The sequence below is a fragment of the Mustela lutreola genome, chromosome 2 (genome assembly GCF_030435805.1).
Source record: "Mustela lutreola isolate mMusLut2 chromosome 2, mMusLut2.pri, whole genome shotgun sequence".
NCBI lineage: Eukaryota > Metazoa > Chordata > Mammalia > Carnivora > Mustelidae > Mustela > Mustela lutreola.
In genome coordinates this window covers 6,812,748-6,830,464 of record NC_081291.1, presented here as the reverse complement: position 1 = coordinate 6,830,464, position 17,717 = coordinate 6,812,748, and the positions used below count along the sequence as shown (strand labels likewise).

The 17,717-nt window shown below is 40.4% G+C and overlaps 2 protein-coding genes across 2 annotated transcripts in view; one reads left to right on the top strand and one right to left on the bottom strand.

Annotated features, from left to right (window-relative positions):
• The window catches only part of LOC131823088 (olfactory receptor 7E178-like), a 28,571-nt gene extending 21,338 nt beyond the window's left edge, over positions 1-7,233 (top strand). The window contains exons 2-4 of the mRNA XM_059159070.1: positions 3,183-3,296; positions 6,092-6,110; positions 6,227-7,233. Of these exons, the coding sequence (XP_059015053.1) occupies positions 3,183-3,296; positions 6,092-6,110; positions 6,227-7,233 (1,140 nt within the window). The remainder of the gene's footprint in view (positions 1-3,182; positions 3,297-6,091; positions 6,111-6,226) is intronic.
• Positions 7,234-12,481: 5,248 nt separating this feature from the next.
• On the bottom strand, positions 12,482-16,700 carry LOC131823483 (olfactory receptor 7D4-like). The gene is made up of 2 exons (XM_059159881.1): positions 16,682-16,700; positions 12,482-13,416 (listed from the first exon to the last, which is right to left on the bottom strand). The coding sequence occupies exon 2, from the start codon at positions 13,412-13,414 to the stop codon at positions 12,482-12,484; it is 933 nt and encodes a 310-aa protein (XP_059015864.1). The 5' UTR covers positions 13,415-13,416; positions 16,682-16,700.
• Between the last annotated feature and the right edge of the window lie 1,017 nt (positions 16,701-17,717).

Below are 17,717 nucleotides of genomic sequence, written 5' to 3'. Positions count from 1 at the left end.
TTTTATCTGCATTACCACCCCAGAAAGACAGCAACATGTATTATCATCATTTCAGAGTTAAGAATAGGAGCATAATATTTTTTTCACTTCCTGATTTTATTTATTTTTGCCTTCAACTCACCTTTTAAAAATTTTTTTATTTAAATTCCAGTTAGGAGAAGAAAGGGAAAAAAAGAGGGGTGGGAATCAGAGTGGAGACAAACCATGAGGGACTAGACTCAAGGAACAACCTGAGAGGTTTTTTTTTTTATTTCTTCAGCATAATAGTATTCATTGTTTTTGTACCACACCTGGCTCCATGCAATCTGTTCCCTCTCTAATAACCACCACCTGGTTCCCCCAACCTCTTATCCCCCCCACCACTTCAAACCCTTCAGATTGCTTTTCAGAGTCCATAGTCTCTCATGGTTTATCTCCCCTTCCAATTTCCCCCAACTCCTTTCTCCTAACTCCCCATGTTCTCCACCCCAATGTTTATAGCAGCAATGGCCACAGTTGCCAACCGTGGAAAGAACCAAGATGCCCTTCAACGGATAAATGGATAAGGAAGATGTGGTCCATATACACTATGGAGTATTATGCCTCCATCAGAAAGGATGAATACCCAACTTTTGTAGCAACATGGATGGGACTGGAAGAGATTATGCAGAGTGAAATAAGACAAGCAGAGAGAGTCAATTATCATATGGTTTCACTTATTGTGGAGCATAACAACCTGATTTTTTTAGAGGGGATGGGGGTGGCATTACGGAATAGCCAGGTGGTGGGTATTAAGGAGCGCATGTATTGCATGGAGCACTGGGTGTTATACGCAAACAAATCATGGAACATTACATCAAGACTACTGAAACACTGCAAGGTGTCTTACATAATAAAAAAAATAAATTGCAATTAGTTAACATACATTGTACTGTTAGTTTCACTTGTACAATATGTTGATTCAACATTTCCATTTGTCACCCAGTGCTCATCAAGATAAGTCCCTCCTTAATCCCTTCACTTAATTCACCCATCCTCTCATCCACCTCCCCTCTGGTATCCATGTTTGTTTTCTATAGTTAAGAGTCTGTTTCTTGGTTTTACTCTCTCTCTCTTTCCCCCGTCTTTTGCTAGTGTTTTTTTTCCAGTGTCATTATAGCTTCTTTTTCTTTAATTTTTAATTTTTTATAAACATATAATATATTTTTATCCCCAGGGGTACAGGTCTGTGAATCGCCAGGTTTACACACTTCACAGCACTCACTATAGCACATACCCTCCCCAATGTCCATAACCCCAACCCCCTTCTCCCAACCCCCCTCCCCCCAGCAACCCTCAGTTTGTTTTGTGAGATTAAGAGTCACTTATGGTTTGTCTCCCTCCCAATCCCATCTTGTTTCATTTATTCTTCTCCTACCCCCTTAACCCCCCATGTTGCATCACCATTTCCTCATATCAGGGAGATCATATGATAGTTGTCTTTCTCCATTTGACTTATTTCGCTAGGCATGATCCGCTCTAGTTCCATCCACGTTGTCGCAAATGGCAAGATTTCATTTCTTTTGATGGCTGCATAGTATTCCATTGTGAATATATACCACATCTTCTTTATCCATTCATCTGTTAATAGACATCTAGGTTTTTCCATAGTTTGGCTATTGTGGACATTGCTGCTATAAACATTCGGGTGCACGTGCCCCTTTGGATCACTACGTTTGTATCTTTAGGGTAAATACCCAGTAGTGCAATTGCTGGGTCATAGGGCAGTTCTATTTTCAACATTTTGAGGAACCTCCCTGTTGTTTTCCAGAGTGCTTGCACCAGCTTGCATTCCCACCAACAGTGTAGGAGTGTTCCCCTTTCTCCGCATCCTCGCTAGCATCTGTCATTTCTTGACTTGTTAATTTTAGCCATTCTGACTGGTGTGAGGGGATATCTCATTGTGGTTTTGATTTGTATTTCCCTGATGCCGAGTGATATGGAGCACTTTTTCATGTGTCTGTTGGCCATCTGGATGTCTTCTTTGCAGAAATGTCTGTTCATGTCCTCTGCCCATTTCTTGATTGGATTATTTGTTCTTTGGGTGTTGAGTTTGCTAAGTTCTTTATAGATTTTGGACACTAGTGTTTTGTTTCTTAAATTCCACATATGAATGAAATCATATGGTAGTAGCTAGTCTCTTTCTGATTGACTTCTTTTGCTTAGTATAATACTCTCTAGCTCCATTGCAAATCTCATTCCTTTGAAGGCTAGCTAGTATTCTATTGTATACATACAGAATATATTCCTTATGCATTCATCAGTCGATGGATACTTGGGCTGTTTCCCAAGAACACTGTTGTTGAAAATGCTTCAGTGAACATCAGGGTGCATGTATTCCTTTGAATCAGTATTTTTTTTAAAAAAATATTTTATTTATTTATTTGACAGAGAGAGAGAGAGTAAGAGAGGAAACTCAAGCCAGGGGAGTGGGAGAGAGAGAAGCAGGCTTCCTGCTAAAGGGGAAGCCTAAGGACTTGATCTAAGGGTTCAGAGATCATGATTGTGCAGAAGGCAGACGCATAACAATTGAGCCTCAGGTGCCCCAGGGATCAGTATTCTTTTGTCTTTTAAATACCCTGTAGTGCAGTTACTGGATCATAGGGTGGTTCTATTTTTAACTTTCTGAGGAACCTCCATACTGTTTTCCAGAGTGGCTGTACCAGTTTGCATTCCCGCCAACAAGACATGAATGTTCCTTTTTCTCCACATCCTCACCAACTCTTGTTTCTTGTATTGTTGATTTTAGCCACTCTGACAGGTATGAAGTAATATCTTATTATAGTTTTGATTTGCATTTCCCTGACGATGAGCAATGTTGGCCATCTATATGTCTTCTTTGGAAAATTATCTATTCATGACTTCTGTTCATGTTTTAATTGGATTATTTGATTTTGGGGTATTTCATAAGTTTTTTGCATATTTTGATACTAACCCTTTATCAGATATGGCATTTGTAAATATTGTCTCCCATTCCATAGTTGCCTTTTAGTGTTGCTGAATTCTTCCTTTGCTACACAGAAGCTTCATAAGTTTTATCAGATCCTGGGGTAGACAGGGGATGAATTCATGTTTGAATGCAGACAGCGAGACTGTTCACAGGCTACCCAGACAGTATTCTCTCCTGCCTATCCAATTCTCACCTCTCTTTCCTGTCACTCCAGGCAAACACCGCTGCTCCAAGTGCTTTTCCCGTTTGGCTGTTCATGCTAGAAGATACCAGAGAGCCATTAGTGTCACCTGCTACATCAACTGTAGAAAAGATGGCTGAGATGAAGGTAGAGATCATAAAGAGTCAGCTAATGACAATTCAGGGTAGCTCTTTTTCTTGCCTCAGCTCTCAGCTTGTGCTTCATATTCCACTTTCTTCCCCGTCCTATAATTTAGGCCCTCTTGATCTCTAGGGATATATGGGGTCAGGATATTAGATTCCATTCTTAGTCAATAAATAAAAAACTGTGCCATGATTATATTAACAATTTTGGAAAAGACCTCTGGACTTCTGCTTAAACTCTTTAAAGTGCAGGGAAACAGAACAAAGTCAGTTCATACACCTCAGAGACCCACCACTTAATTCTGAATCTTATCTCCTCTACCTTCATCTATATGACACTGGGTGAGTTCTTAATGTCTTTGAGCCAGTTTATTCAACTGTAATGAGCAAGAATTAAGATGAGCACTGAACATGTGATTAAATATGGTATATGCATATAATAAGGATAAGTTAAGTTTTAGGTAATGTTGTGGTTGTTATTGTCATTATCAAGGCTAAGCACCATCTATCCAACTAAAATATCCTGTGATCAGAAGTTTCAGTTTCCCCTAGATCTTGAAAGAACTCTTTTTTTTGTTGTTGTCCTTATTCAGGTAGATACTGAGTGTTTGGAGGGAAGCAACTGAATCACAGTCATTTCTGATTTCCCAGAGCTTATACTTTTCTTGGCACAGTGTAGGCTCCAAGAGCACCAGTGATATCTGTTAAATATTGAATGGACCCTTCTTAGGTTCTCAGAAATGGGACAGAGATAGCATGGGTTCCATGCATTGGGTGCTTTGCTTGCTTCCAATGATGTTCCATAGATCTAGATGAAAAATAAAACAGTGCTTCTCTGTATCTATGCCACACATTTTCTAAGAGACCTATCATTTTCCACTTAACAGACTCTTCAGTTGAAAATTACTGGTGATTTCCATAAAGATGAAAAGAGGAAAAAAAGAGAAATGGAGGCAAACTTACTGCACCTGAGACACATTTAACCATTTCCACCCTCTCTTTTACTTTCTTCTTTCTTTTCTTTTCTTTTAGAGAGGGAGAGGCAGTGGGGACCATTCTTGATCTCTCATACCTGAGATCACAACCTGAGCCAAAATCAAGAGTTGGACATTTAACCAATGGAGTCACCCAGGTGACCCAATTTCTATGCATACTTGAGTGAATCCTGGGACATGGTAGGCTTCTACCTGATAAATAATAAAGTAAAAGCAGAGAGAGTCAATTATCATATGGTTTCGCTTATTTGTGGAGCATAACAAAAAGCATGGAGGACATGGGGAGTTAGAGAGGAGAAGGGAGTTGGAATAAATTGGAAGGGGAGGTGAATCTTGAGAGACTATGGACTCTGAAAAACAATCTGAGGGGTTTGAAGTGGCGGGGGAGTGGGAGGTCGGGGTATCAGGTGTTGGGTATTATAGAGGGCACTGATTGTATGGAGCACTGGGTGTGGTGAAAAAATAATGAATACTGTTATGCTGAAAATAAATAAATTAATTTAAAAAAACTTTCTTAGGATTGAGTTTCACCAATAAACCCACCATTCCAGTAACAATGCCATTCTGATATACAAACCATGAATGAGTATTTATTGGGTTCAAACTTCTTTTAGATGCCACCCATATCTTGATATAGATGATGTTCTCCCTATTTCTAGATGGAGGATAACAGCACGGAGAAGTTGGGGTGTTGGCATATACTCCATGTTTAGTCTGATTCCCATCCCAGGGCTCTGTGCACTCCACCAGTGTAGAATAGTTGTTTTCTTTTCAAGTGTGCTTTAGTTCCAGATGAGCAAACAGAAACAGGACCAAGAATTCCTTCTCTTGGGATTCTGTGAGTTCACCTGTGATTAGGGAAATGGGATAACTGGTTCACCAGGGCCTTTACTACATGAATATTACAGATCATAAGATTTTCTATGAATAGTAATGCATTTTGTAGCCTATTTTGGAAATCTGTATAAAAATATTATTCCTTATCCAAGATAGGTACTTTCCCATGTCTTTATCATGTAAAGACCATTTGAACACAGACTTTGGGGACCATTCTGATTCTATACCTTGATAATAAAAGTATGATGTTGATTCTGTCTATGCCTTCTATTAGAAATTCTCATATGTAATAAAGAGGAGGGTACAGGAATTTTATTAGGAATATTTTAATAAGGGACATCCAGATGGCTCAGTTAGTTATGTGTCCAACTCTTGATTTTGGCTCAGGTCATGATCTCAGAGTCCTTAGATGGAGCCCCTCATCAGGCTCTGTGCTCAGTGTGAAGCCAGCTTAAGGATCTCTCTCTCCCTCTACCTCCTTCTGCTTGTACTCTATTTCTCTGTTTGTCTCAGAATAAATAAATAATTTTTTTTAAAAAAGGAATATTGTAATAAGAAATTAAGAGATAATAAAGTTCATCTGTCAGGTAATACTATGCCACTTTGGAAGTGCTTGAAATAGATGTACATACTCCACAGACACTTAAAACACATTGTTGTGGTGAGAACTCAGGAAACAATATGTATATTATTATAGTATTAAGTAAGTTTTTAAGAAAACTGTGTATGGATGCATAAATCAGTACTAATATTATGGAAACATTGAAAGGAAAATATATCTACCACATTCACCACAGTGTTTGTCTTAGGGCAGCTGAAATGCAGGGGAATGAGATCATGCAGGGAAAGCAAGAAAACTGTTTTTACTGGCAACAAATATGAGTTCTGAAGCCAAGTATAATTAGGCATTTCTATATTTGTATATTTGCATGCTTCTCTAACATAATTTGGCTCAATGTCTTCATAGTGGGTAAATATAGAAACAGGTAAATAGCTCAGACAGCAGTAAGGAAAGAGTTCTAAGAAGAGTTTACAATTGAGAAATGTTGCTGAAGGTACTGGGATGTATGCTGGGAAGCGCAAATTGCTTGAATCAAAATAGGTGCATTTAGCTGGGTGTCTCTACACTTGTTTTGCTTATTCAATACTCTCTTCTCTTTTGAGAAGTGTCCCACCTGCCTGGAACCACAGAATCTAACAGCTGTCTCAGAGTTCCTTCTCCTGGGCCTCTCAGATGATCCAGAACTGGAGCCCATTCTCTTTGGGCTCTTCTTGTCCATGTACCTGGTCACCTTGCTTGGGAACCTGCTCATCATCTTGGCTGTCAGCTCTGACTCCCACCTCCACATGCCCATGTACTTCTTCCTCTCCAACCTGTCCTTGGCTGATATTGGTTTCAGCACCACGACAATCCCCAAGATGCTGGTGAACATTCAAACACACAGCAAGTGTATCACCTATGCAGGCTGCCTAACTCAGGTGTCCTTTTTTTTCCTGTTTGGGTGTTTGGACAACCTGCTCCTGGCTGTGATGGCCTATGACCGGTTTGTGGCCATTTGTCACCCACTGAACTATTCAGTTATCATGAACCCATGCTTCTGTAGCTTGTTGGTCCTGATGTCATTTTTTGGCAGCCTTTTGGAATCTCAGATTCATTGTTTGATGGTGTCCCAACTCACCTTTTGCACAAATGTGGAAATTCATCATTTCTTTTGTGATGCACCACAACTCTTCCACCTTGCCTGCTCTGATATCTCCATCCACACCATACTAATGTATTTTATTGGTGCTATCTTTGGTGGTGTTCCCCTCTCAGGGATCTTTTGTTCTTATACACGAATTGTTTCCTCCATTCTGAGAATCCCATCCACAGGTGGGAAGTACAAAGTCTTTTCTACCTGTAGCTCCCACCTGTTGATTGTTTGCTTGTTTTATGGAACAGGCCTTGGAGTGTACCTGAGTTCATCCATCTCCCCCTCCCTCCAGAAGGGTGCAGTGGCCTCGGTGATGTACACTGTGGTCACCCCTATGCTGAACCCCTTCATCTACAGCCTGAGGAATAAGGACATCAAGAGGGCACTGTGGGGGATGATCAGCAGAATATTCTAATATCAGCATTTGTCTTAGTCTTTCTGGGTTCATAGAACTGGAAAATGCAGAGGTGGGAGCCCAAGTGGGGCTTCATCCCAGGACCTGGAGATCATGACCTGAGCCAAAAGCAGAGTAAACAGCTGAGCCACCCCAGTGCCACATGTTATTTTCCTTTTTTTTTCTTAGCAAAAATTAACTCCCTTATTATTATTATTATCTTTTATGAGCACTACAGCAATTTATTTAGCCATAAAGGAGCTTATATACATTCTTTTTAAATTTTTTATTAATTTTCAACATAACAGTATTCATTATTTTTTCACCACACCCAGTGCTCCATGCAATCTGTGCCCTCTATAATACCCACCACCTGGTACCCCAACCTCCCACCCTGTACCCCATCAAAACCCTCAGATTGTTTCTCAGATTCCATAGTCTCTCATGGTTCACCTCCCCTTCTAATTTACCCCAACTCCCTTCTCCTCTCTAACTCCCCATGTACATTCTTTTTAAAAAATTATTTATTTATTTATTTTTATTTTCAGCATAACAGTATTCCTTGTTTTTCCACTACACCCAGTGACCCAGTGCTCCATGCAATCCATGCCCTCTCTAATACCCACCACCTGGTTCCCCCAGCCTCCCCCCCCGCCCCTTCAAAATCCTCAGATTGATTTTCAGAGTCCTTCCTTCTCTTCTCTAACTCCCCTTGTCCTCCATGCTATTTGTTATGCTCCACAAATAAGTGAAACCATATGAAAATTGACTCTGTCTGCTTGACTTATTTCACTCAGCATAATCTCTTCCAGTCCCGTCCATGTTGCTACAAAAGTTGCCTATTCATCCTTTCTGATGGAGGCACAATACTCCATAGTGTATATGGACCACATCTTCCTTATCCATTTGTCCGTTGAAGGGCATCTTGGTTCTTTCCACCGTTTGGCGACTGTGGCCATTGCTGCTATAAACATTGGGGTACAGATGGCCCTTCTTTTCACGACATCTGTATCTTTGGGGTAAATTCCCAGGAGTGAAATGGCAGGGTCATAGGGAAGCTCTTTTAATTTCTTGAGGAATCTCCACACTGTCCTCCAGAGAGGCTGCACCAAATTGCATTCCCACCAACAGTGGAAGAGTTTTCCCCTTTCTCCACATCCTCTCCAACACATGTTGTTTCCTGTCTTGCTAATTTTGGCCATTCTAACTGGTGTAAGGTGATATCTCAATGTGGTTTTAATTTGATCTCCCTGGTGGCTAGTGATGATGAACATTTTTTCATGTGTCTGATAGCCATTTGTATGTCTTGATTGGAGAAGTGTCTGTTCATATCTTCTGCCCAGTTTTTGATATGTTTGCCTGTTTCATGTGTGTTGAGTTTGAGGAGTTCATTATAGATCCTGGATATCAACTCTATGGTCAATTAATCTTCGACAAAACAGGTAAAAATATACAGTGGAAACAAGACAGTCTCTTCAATAAATGGTGCTGAGAAAACTGGACAGCTGTATGTAGAAGAATGAAGCTCGACCAATCTCTTACACCATACACAAAGATAAACTCAAAATGGATAAAAAGCCTTTGGAGACTTATCTTGAAATAAGTTGCTGTGGCTGATATTGAAGAGATTACTGCCTATGTTCTTCTCTAGGATTCTGATGGATTCCTGTCTCATGTTGAGGTCTTTCATCCATTTTGAGTTTACACAGTTTTACTGTGTAAGAGAATGGTCAAGTATCATTCTTATACATATAGCTGTCCAGTTTTCCCAGCACCATTTATTGAAGAGACTGTCTTTTTTCCACTGGATATTTTTTCTTGTTTTGTCAAAGATTATTTGCCCTTAGAGTTGAGGGTGCATATCTGGGCTCTCCACTATGTTCCACTGGTCTATGTGTTTGTTTTTAAGCCAGTGCCATGCTGTCTTGGTGACCACAGCTTTGTAATAAGGCTTGAAATCAGATAACGCAATGCCCCCAGTTTTATTTATTTTTATTTCTTTTCAGCGTAACTTTGATTCCACACCCCCACTCACCATCATTTGTTAGGAGGATCTAAATCCTACCTTAACATCCAAAACATCTAATACATTTTTGTGCCTTAATGATCTTGATCATATTTCTTTTAAAGTAGGCTTCCCACCCACCATGGAGTCCAACATGGGGCTTGAACCCACAACCCTGAGATCAAGACCCAAGCTGAGATAAAGAATCAGATGCTCAACTGACTAGGCCTTTCAGAGTCCCATCTTGATCAGATTTCTGGGTGAATAGGATAACTATTGAATTTCCCTCTGAAGCTGAAATGAGACACTATTGATATTGAGTTTGAATAAACAGTTATCAAGTTTCCTGGAACGTCCCTAGGAAAACTGGGGTGTACAATTCCCAAGGAATAGATGGGAGAGTTACTACCAGAACAGAGGTGGTCCTAATTTTCCTGATGATTGTCCTTCCTATTCCATCTAATTTCTCCCCAGTTATATCACTAGACACAAAAGGACAAATACTGTATATTTCCACTTATGTAAGAGGCCTATAGTAGTCAAAATCACAGAGACAGAGAGTAGAATGGTGGGAGCCAGCAGCTGGGGGATGGAGAAGAGACATTAGGGTTTAATGGGACAGTTTCAGTTTAATGGGACAGAAAAGTTCTAGAGATGGATGGTAGTGATGGTTGTGAATGTACTTACTACTACTGATCTATACACTGAAAATGGTTAAGGTGGCAAATTTTATGTAATATTTCCACAATTAAAAACAACAACAGGGGCACTTGGGTGACTCATTGTGTTAAAGCATCTGCCTTCAGCTGGGGTCATCATCCCAGGGTCCTGGGTTCTAGCCCCACATCAGGATCTCTGCTCAGATGGAAGCCTGCTTCCCTTCCTCTCTCTGTCTGCCTCTCTGTCTTCTTGTAATATTTGTCTGTCAAATAAATAAATAAAATCTTAAAAAGAACAACAGCAGAGATTATGCTGAGTGAAATAAATCAAGCAGAGAGAGTCAATTATTATATGGTTTCACTTATTTGTGTAGCATAACAAATAGCATGGAGGACATGGGGATATAGAGAGAAGGGAGTTGGGGGAAATTGGAAGGGGAGGTGAACCATGAGAGACTATGGACTCTGAAAAACAATCTGAGGGTTTTGAAGGGGCGGGGGGTGGGAGGTTGGTGTACCAGGTGGTGGGTATTATAGAGGGCATGGATTGCATGGAGCACTGGGTGTGGTGCAAAAATAATGAATACTGTTATGCTGAAAATAAATAAAAAATAAATTTAAAAAGACAATGAATACTGTTATGCTGAAAAGAAATATAAAATTAAACAACAACAACAACAACAAAAACAACAAAGATCTCCTGTCAGAAATAAGGGACATCTTGCTTCAAATGTTGGGTGTTTCTCAGCCCTCTGCAATCAACCACTGTAGGGATCTGCCTTGGCAAGATCATGCCTCCTTCCTGGGGCAAACCACATCTGATAACTGTTTGATTTGGGGGGGGGTAAACATTTATACCCTTTGCCCTAATTCCAGCCAACTCTAAGACATCATCTTAACTCCAGGGCTCCCTGCTGGGTTTGGAGGTCTTTGATAGATTTCAGTTTGGCTTGACTTTTTCCAATGTTCTTCCTTGTTGTAAAGAATTTGCCAGACAACAAGATTGCCCTCCCCTCTCACAGCAGTCACCAGTTCAGGAGTCTCTAGGTCCACTCTCACATCAGACCAGTTGAATACAAATTTGGAAACTTTTTCACATTCGATGATTTGCTAGAATGATTCAAACTGAGAGGATTGCCTCAGATTTGATGACGAACTAGAATAGCTCATAGAACTCAAGAAGCAGTATACTATGATTGCAGTTTTATTACAGCAAAAAGATACAAATTAGATTCAGCCAAAGGGAGATATACACAATACAAGGTCTAGAACATCCCATATGTGAAGGCTTTTGTTGTCTTCTTTCCTTGGAGTTCAGACCCATTACCTTTTCCTGGGTTGATATCAGTGACAATACTCAAAGACTGTTACCAATCAGGTAGTTCATCTGAGTTCCAGTGTTCAAAATTTTTATTCATGCTTTGCTATGTAGATATAATTATTTGAATTATGGTGTATATGGCTGAGCTCAATTTCCAGCCTCCTACCTAAGGCTGGGCTGATATCTCTTTCCCCAAAGCTCCAGCCTTTTCATCACATGGCTGGTCTCTTTGGCATGGCCAACACTCATCCTGAGCCATTTCATTAGCCTAAGCTATGAGTTGTGGTCTATGAGGCCCTCCATAAATAGTCAATCACTCCAGATCACTGGGAAATTTCAGGTGTTTAAAAGTTACCCCTGGGAGCTGGGACACTCTCTCTTTAGAGGAAGCCAAATTCCTAACTACACATCTGCCCTTGACCAGTTGTTGATTCCAGGAGCACTGCCTGGTAAACATCCTGTGTGCTAATTGTTTTCTAATTGTCTGCTTCACAAGGAACTCAGTGTGGAACACGTTGTTACTAATAACATTTATTTGAGAAAATTTAAAACCAGTTCCATGGTAGTTGAAATGGCCCATAATATTCTTTGAATTACAAACCCAACACTAAACTCAGGAATGGGTAATATAAATGAAAGAAGAGGAATGGGAGCATTCATTCATTCAGTGTCTCCCTGGGGGCAGTAGGGAGGAGGCACCCACTGAAAAGCTGAAGGAGTCTAGAAACCCAAACTCAGAGTTGTTTGGAAATGCTCTCAATAAGCATATGGAGAAAAGTTCAACCTTGCTAATAACCAAATAAATAATTTATCCTTTAGTGTATATAGTCTGTTTGGACTTATAATGTGATCAGAGAAACTGAGATCCTGGATTTATGCTTTATGAGGGCAAAGATTTTTTTTCCCACTTCACTCCTGTGTTCTAGACACCTACTGCAGCCTTTACTGTAAAGGAACTAGCAAAAGTTATTGATAAAATGCACTATTTCATAATTCTCATGCAACTATTCTGATTAGGTACTTAAATTGGTACTGGATTGGAAATCCAAGCTGAGGTGTAGTAATAGGAAAGTAAAAGGAGGGGATGTGGAGAGTAGGAGTGAGGATAACAGAGCAGTCAACATAAGAGGTTAAGATACATTCAGAAAAGGGACTTACAAAGCAATTCTGAGCAAAGTCACTTATGAAGGATGGGTGTGAAACTTAATGTCACCAAGAGGCAGAATTTTTTTAGACCACTGCTGCTGTTCCTGTAAGTTAAAAAACCCAGGACAAGCATTCATATCACTGAACATAGATTGTTCTCCCCAAAACTGTTTGTAGAGCCCTCCTGATGTCCCTGTTCAATAGGGTGTAGACGATGGGGTTCAGCATTGGGGTAACCACAGTGTACATCACCGAGGCAATCATACCCCTCCAAGAAGATGCATCAGAACTGAGATACACACCAAGGCCTGTCCCATAGAATAAAGAAACCACAGACAGGTGAGATGCACCGATAGAAAATGCATTGTACTTCCCATTAGTTGATGGGATTCTCAGGATGGAGGAGGTGATTAGGGTATAGGAGAAAAGGATCCCAGAGAAGGGAATGACACCAAGAAGGCTAGTTACTATATATAGCAGGACATGATTGACCAATGTGTCTGGGCAGGCAAGTCTGAGAGCCTTAGCAAGTTCACAGTAAAAGAGTGGAATTACCCAGTTGATGCAGAAGGAAAGCTGTAGTATCAACAGACTCTGGGTCAGGGAGTATGACAAGCTGATGAACCAGGACATGAGAACCAGGAGGCCACAGAGCTGTGGGTTCATGATGACTGGGTAGTGCAAGGGATGGCAGATGGCCACAAGCTGGTCATAGCCCATCCCAGTGAGGAGAAAAGTGTCCATACCTCCAAAAACCATAAAGAAATACATCTGGGTGATGCAGCCTGCATAGCTGATGGATTTGCTCTGTGTTTGGATGTTCATCAGCATCTTAGGGACCATGGTGGAGAAGAAACTTATGTCAGCAAAGGACAAGTTGGAGAAGAAGAAGTACATGGGGGTGTGGAGGTGGGAGTCACAGCTGATGGCCAAGAAGATGAGCAGGTTCCCAAGTACGGTGACCAGGTCCATGGACAAGTACAGACCAAAGAGAAGGGGTTGAGGCACTGAGTCTTGGGAAAATCCCAGGAGTAAGAATTCTGAAGCACTTGTTTGATTTCTTGCTTCCATGTTGCCAACTCATCAGCTAGATGATATAAGCAGGGAATGACTATGAAATAGGCACTAGATAGACTATAGAATCTCTCTACTATTTTTGTTTCTTGGAGTGAAGTGCTGTGCATAATAGCCGTAACATTACAAAGTTTAGGAAGCCTACATTCTGTTATTCATTCCATGCAACAGTTAATAATGTTGATCAACCCCTGTCCATTGGTCTCTGGGACACTCATTTATCCTATTTATCTAGAATCATCAAATCTAAAAGTTAAGAACACTGTTAGATTTTAGCAATAAAGTGGTCCAAAATCACTCTAAAACAAATGTGGAACATGAGGTCCAGTGAACCTCAGTAACTTAATCTATCCAACTTGTCTTGAACCCTATAAAGGGTCAGATAAATATGTCTCAGAGGTCAGAAAATTTGAGAGTCTCTCAAATATTTGGATAGACTATTTCAGGATGAACAGCATGTAGGTTTACTCTTCAAGGAAAATGAAGAAAAAGAGAATGTTCTTACCAAGTAATAAACCACATGAACAAATTATTACTGCTTAGTGTACCAGGAGCCATCAACATACTGCAGGACCAGGGCCAGATGCTTCCTGGACATTATTATTGCTTGACAAAATATCTTTCATCTATGAAATTAAATATTGGTGAAAATGTCTAATGAAAACATAGGTGTCATGGTTTCAACCATTTCAGTACCATAAGTACCAAAAGATCAGTACCATCATAACCTGAGTACCATAAGATAAAACACTACTAAGGTCACAAACAGAATTTTGAGTCATATCCTCAGTGGTGCTCTTCACTCGGTGGGTAGCTTCGTCAATGAAGTGTCTGCCTTTAGCTCAGTTCATGATCCCAGGAGTCTGGGATCAAGTCCAGCATCAGGCTCCTTGCTCAGCGGAGAACCTACTTCTCCATCTCCCTCTGCCTACAATTCCTCTGCTTGTGCTCTTGCTCTCTCTGTCAAATAAATAAACAAATAAAGTCTTAAAAAATTTTCCATAAGAAAAAGTTTTTTTTGTAACTGTGTAGTGGCAGATGTTAACTGGAATTATTTTGGTAATTCATCAAATATTACATGTGCTATATTATATATATATATATATATGTATATGTATATATACATATATATATATACACACACAAATATATATAATTTCTTAAAATTTATTTTTTTATTTATTTTCAGCATAGCAGTATTCATTATTTTTGCACCACGCCCAGTGCTCCATGCAATCCGTGCCCTCTATAATACCCACCACCTGGTACCCCGACCTCCCACCCTCTGCCCCTTTAAAACCCTCAGATTGATTTTCAGAGTCCATAGTCTCTCATGGTTCACATCCCCTTCCAATTTCCCCCAACTGCCTTCTCCTCTCTAACTCCCCATGTCCTCCATGCTATTTTTTATGCTTCATTTAATTATTTGACAGAGAGATTGAGAGAGAGAGAGAGAGAGAGAGAGAGAGAGAGAGGGAGAGGGAGACTGAGCACAGGCAGGGGGAGCTCCAGAGGGAGAGGAAGAAGCAGACCCCCACCAAGCAGGGAGCCTGATGTGGGGCTCAATCCCAGGACCCTTGGGATCATGACCTGAGCTGAAGGCAGACATTTAACCAACTGAGCCACTCAGGCACCCCTATATGTGCAATATATTGAATCATTATGTTGCACACCAGAAACTAATATTATGATGCATGCCGATTTTATCTCAAAAAGAGAAAACTCACAAAAACCCCAAAGCAGATAGTGTTTCTGGAATGATAAAAATGATCACATCAGAGGCAAATTGATTAAGTAAGAATGAACAACTTTGTTCTGACCCTTGGTGGGATGAGCAGTTTGCAAGCATCTCTGCTGAGTTCTGGTGAGAGGATCATGACTCATCTTTAAATTATGACAGTTTGTAAAAGATTCCCTTGACCTCTAGTAAGTGTGGCTTACTTTCTTGCCTTCTGATCTGTTCTGTTGGGCAGTATATCAGAGAATGCACAGGAAATGCCCACAATTCTGGTTATTTCCTAGAGTATGTTGTGTGCATTAACATCATCAACTGGGTTAGAATCGAGGAAAACAATTTCATTTCCTATAGGCGCTGGATGGTGATTCAAATGGGTGATGGAAATGAGGAATAGCGTGCATCTTAAGAAGAGTTTCCCACACATCAGAAACATTTTATCTTAGAGCCAGAGGTTAGAAATTAAAAGTGGAGGATACAACCACTTGTCATTTATACTTTCCCCTTTCTTTTTTTTTTTTTCATGTACCAAATACATATTTGTTTTCTGTTTCTTTTGTTTCTAGTGTCCAGAGCAAGAAGGGCAACTTTGGGATAGGCTAAGTGTTAGCTGTTGGGGATAAAAGGATTAATGATGTGGTTTTGTCCTGAGGAACCCCACCTCAGAGACATTAATGGATGCAGAAAACTAACATTGTGATACAGTGAGTTAAATGCTAAGATAAAGGCAGTCTGCAAAGTGAAGTACAGAAAGGAGCCCCAAATTTAGCCTGAAGTGATGGAGTCAGTGGGGCATTCCTGGAGGAAGAGATCCCTGGGCAGGGCATGGAGTTGTCTAGGTTGATGATTGAGTCTGGGCTTATCTGGCAAAGAAGGCAGCAAGGGAAAAGGTCCATACAGAAAAAGCAGCATGGGACAGAGTGCTCTTAGCAATCTGCTGAAGCACAAGGTGGGACATGGGAACAGTGAAGAATGAGGTTGGAGATGAACAGGGACCACATCTCTGGGAACCTTGAAAAAAACAATGGATAAAGGATAGAGGCCATGTAGGACCTGTGACATGTAACATGATCCATATCACAATTTTCCCTGGTGCCTGGAGTTAAATATAGACTTAAGGCAGGCAAAACTAGGGCCAAAGGAAACAGGGTTATGAGTCATCACATCATTAATATTGAAGGGACAAAGCCACTTGTTTTAGGAAGAGGAAGAATGGCCAGAAGAGGTGAATAAATTAGTCCAATGTCTTGTTAATGATTCCATGTCCTTACTTAGGAATGAGACCTGATTCCCTAGTGCAATCACATGAACTATGAGATAGGGACTTGCAGGTTTCAGTGTCTCGCAGAATGTTCCGAGAGCAAAAGCATAGAATGTCAAGGGGGGCACTGGATGTTGGATCATCCTGTGTGATTCTCTTTCCCCCTTATCCACCTGCATCTTTATATACTATAACCTTGGATACCAGAGAACATGGACTCTTCACTATTGAAAATCTCTATAAGAAACACAGATGAGGGGGAAGAAAGAAGTAGGACAGGTCCTTTTGAAGAAACAGGAGGTGTTCCCCAACAAATGAAGGTGGCAAAGAAGGATTCAGAAAGGATATGTCTAGGCTGAGTGAAGGTGGAAGCTCTGGAGTTTTGGAACCAGGTAGGAGAAAACAAATCGATACCTCATGGTAAAAGTCTGTTAGTACCTGGGGGCATCCATTGGTACACCTCCCACTGGTAACAGTGTCACTACACACTGTGGTAATGGAAAGTTCTATGGTATCCAAGAGTGGGTGCTCTGTCTCTTCCTCCTCATCCCTATAATTTCCATCAACCACCCATTGAGATAACATGGAACCAGAGTATAAACTCACTCACAACAGCAACTTTGAACAAGGAGTGTACCCATTCACCCTCCCATGCAACTGGCCATGAGAGCTCACTTGTGACTTCAGTTTAATAGGATTTTCATCCTGTTCAAGAATTCTAAAACATCTCAACACACACCTCCTTCTCCAATCCTCTATGCTCCTGTCACTTGGTCATTTGGGCTCTCTAAAAATTTCCTTTGTCTTTTATGTACACATACATAAGCACAATTTCTTATACACTCAATTTAATTGGGTAAAGACTGAAGTTTTCTTCACATCAGTGAATGAGAAATAAAACTCTGAGTTTGTCTTCAAGCCAAGCCTTGAGATGATCCACATTTTGAATGTAGAGATCTCTGAGAACCAATGCTTGAAGTATTTAAGCAAGGGATCAAGTCACAAGATAAATATGTAAAAATGAACAGTTGTCTGATATAATAACACACATAACTAAACAGAAAAATTGAAACCTGAGCTGTCTTTCAAAACAGCAAAAAACCCACATCTCCAATGCATAAATTCCAAACCCCAAACCAGGACTATAGAGAGAAAAACAGAACGTTCTCCTTAGAGACACATATTTTAATGAGAAAATAGAAATTCAATAAGATTCCTGGTATAGAAGACCTAATTATCTCTAAATTATTTGATTAAGTCAGTGACTGTACAGATATAAAAGTCATGTGTTGCTCTTTGTAGTT

Bases quoted from the DNA above. Each gene is read 5' to 3' on its own strand.
- LOC131823483 (XM_059159881.1), bottom strand. From the start codon at position 13,414: ATGGAAGCAAGAAATCAAACAAGTGCTTCAGAATTCTTACTCCTGGGA.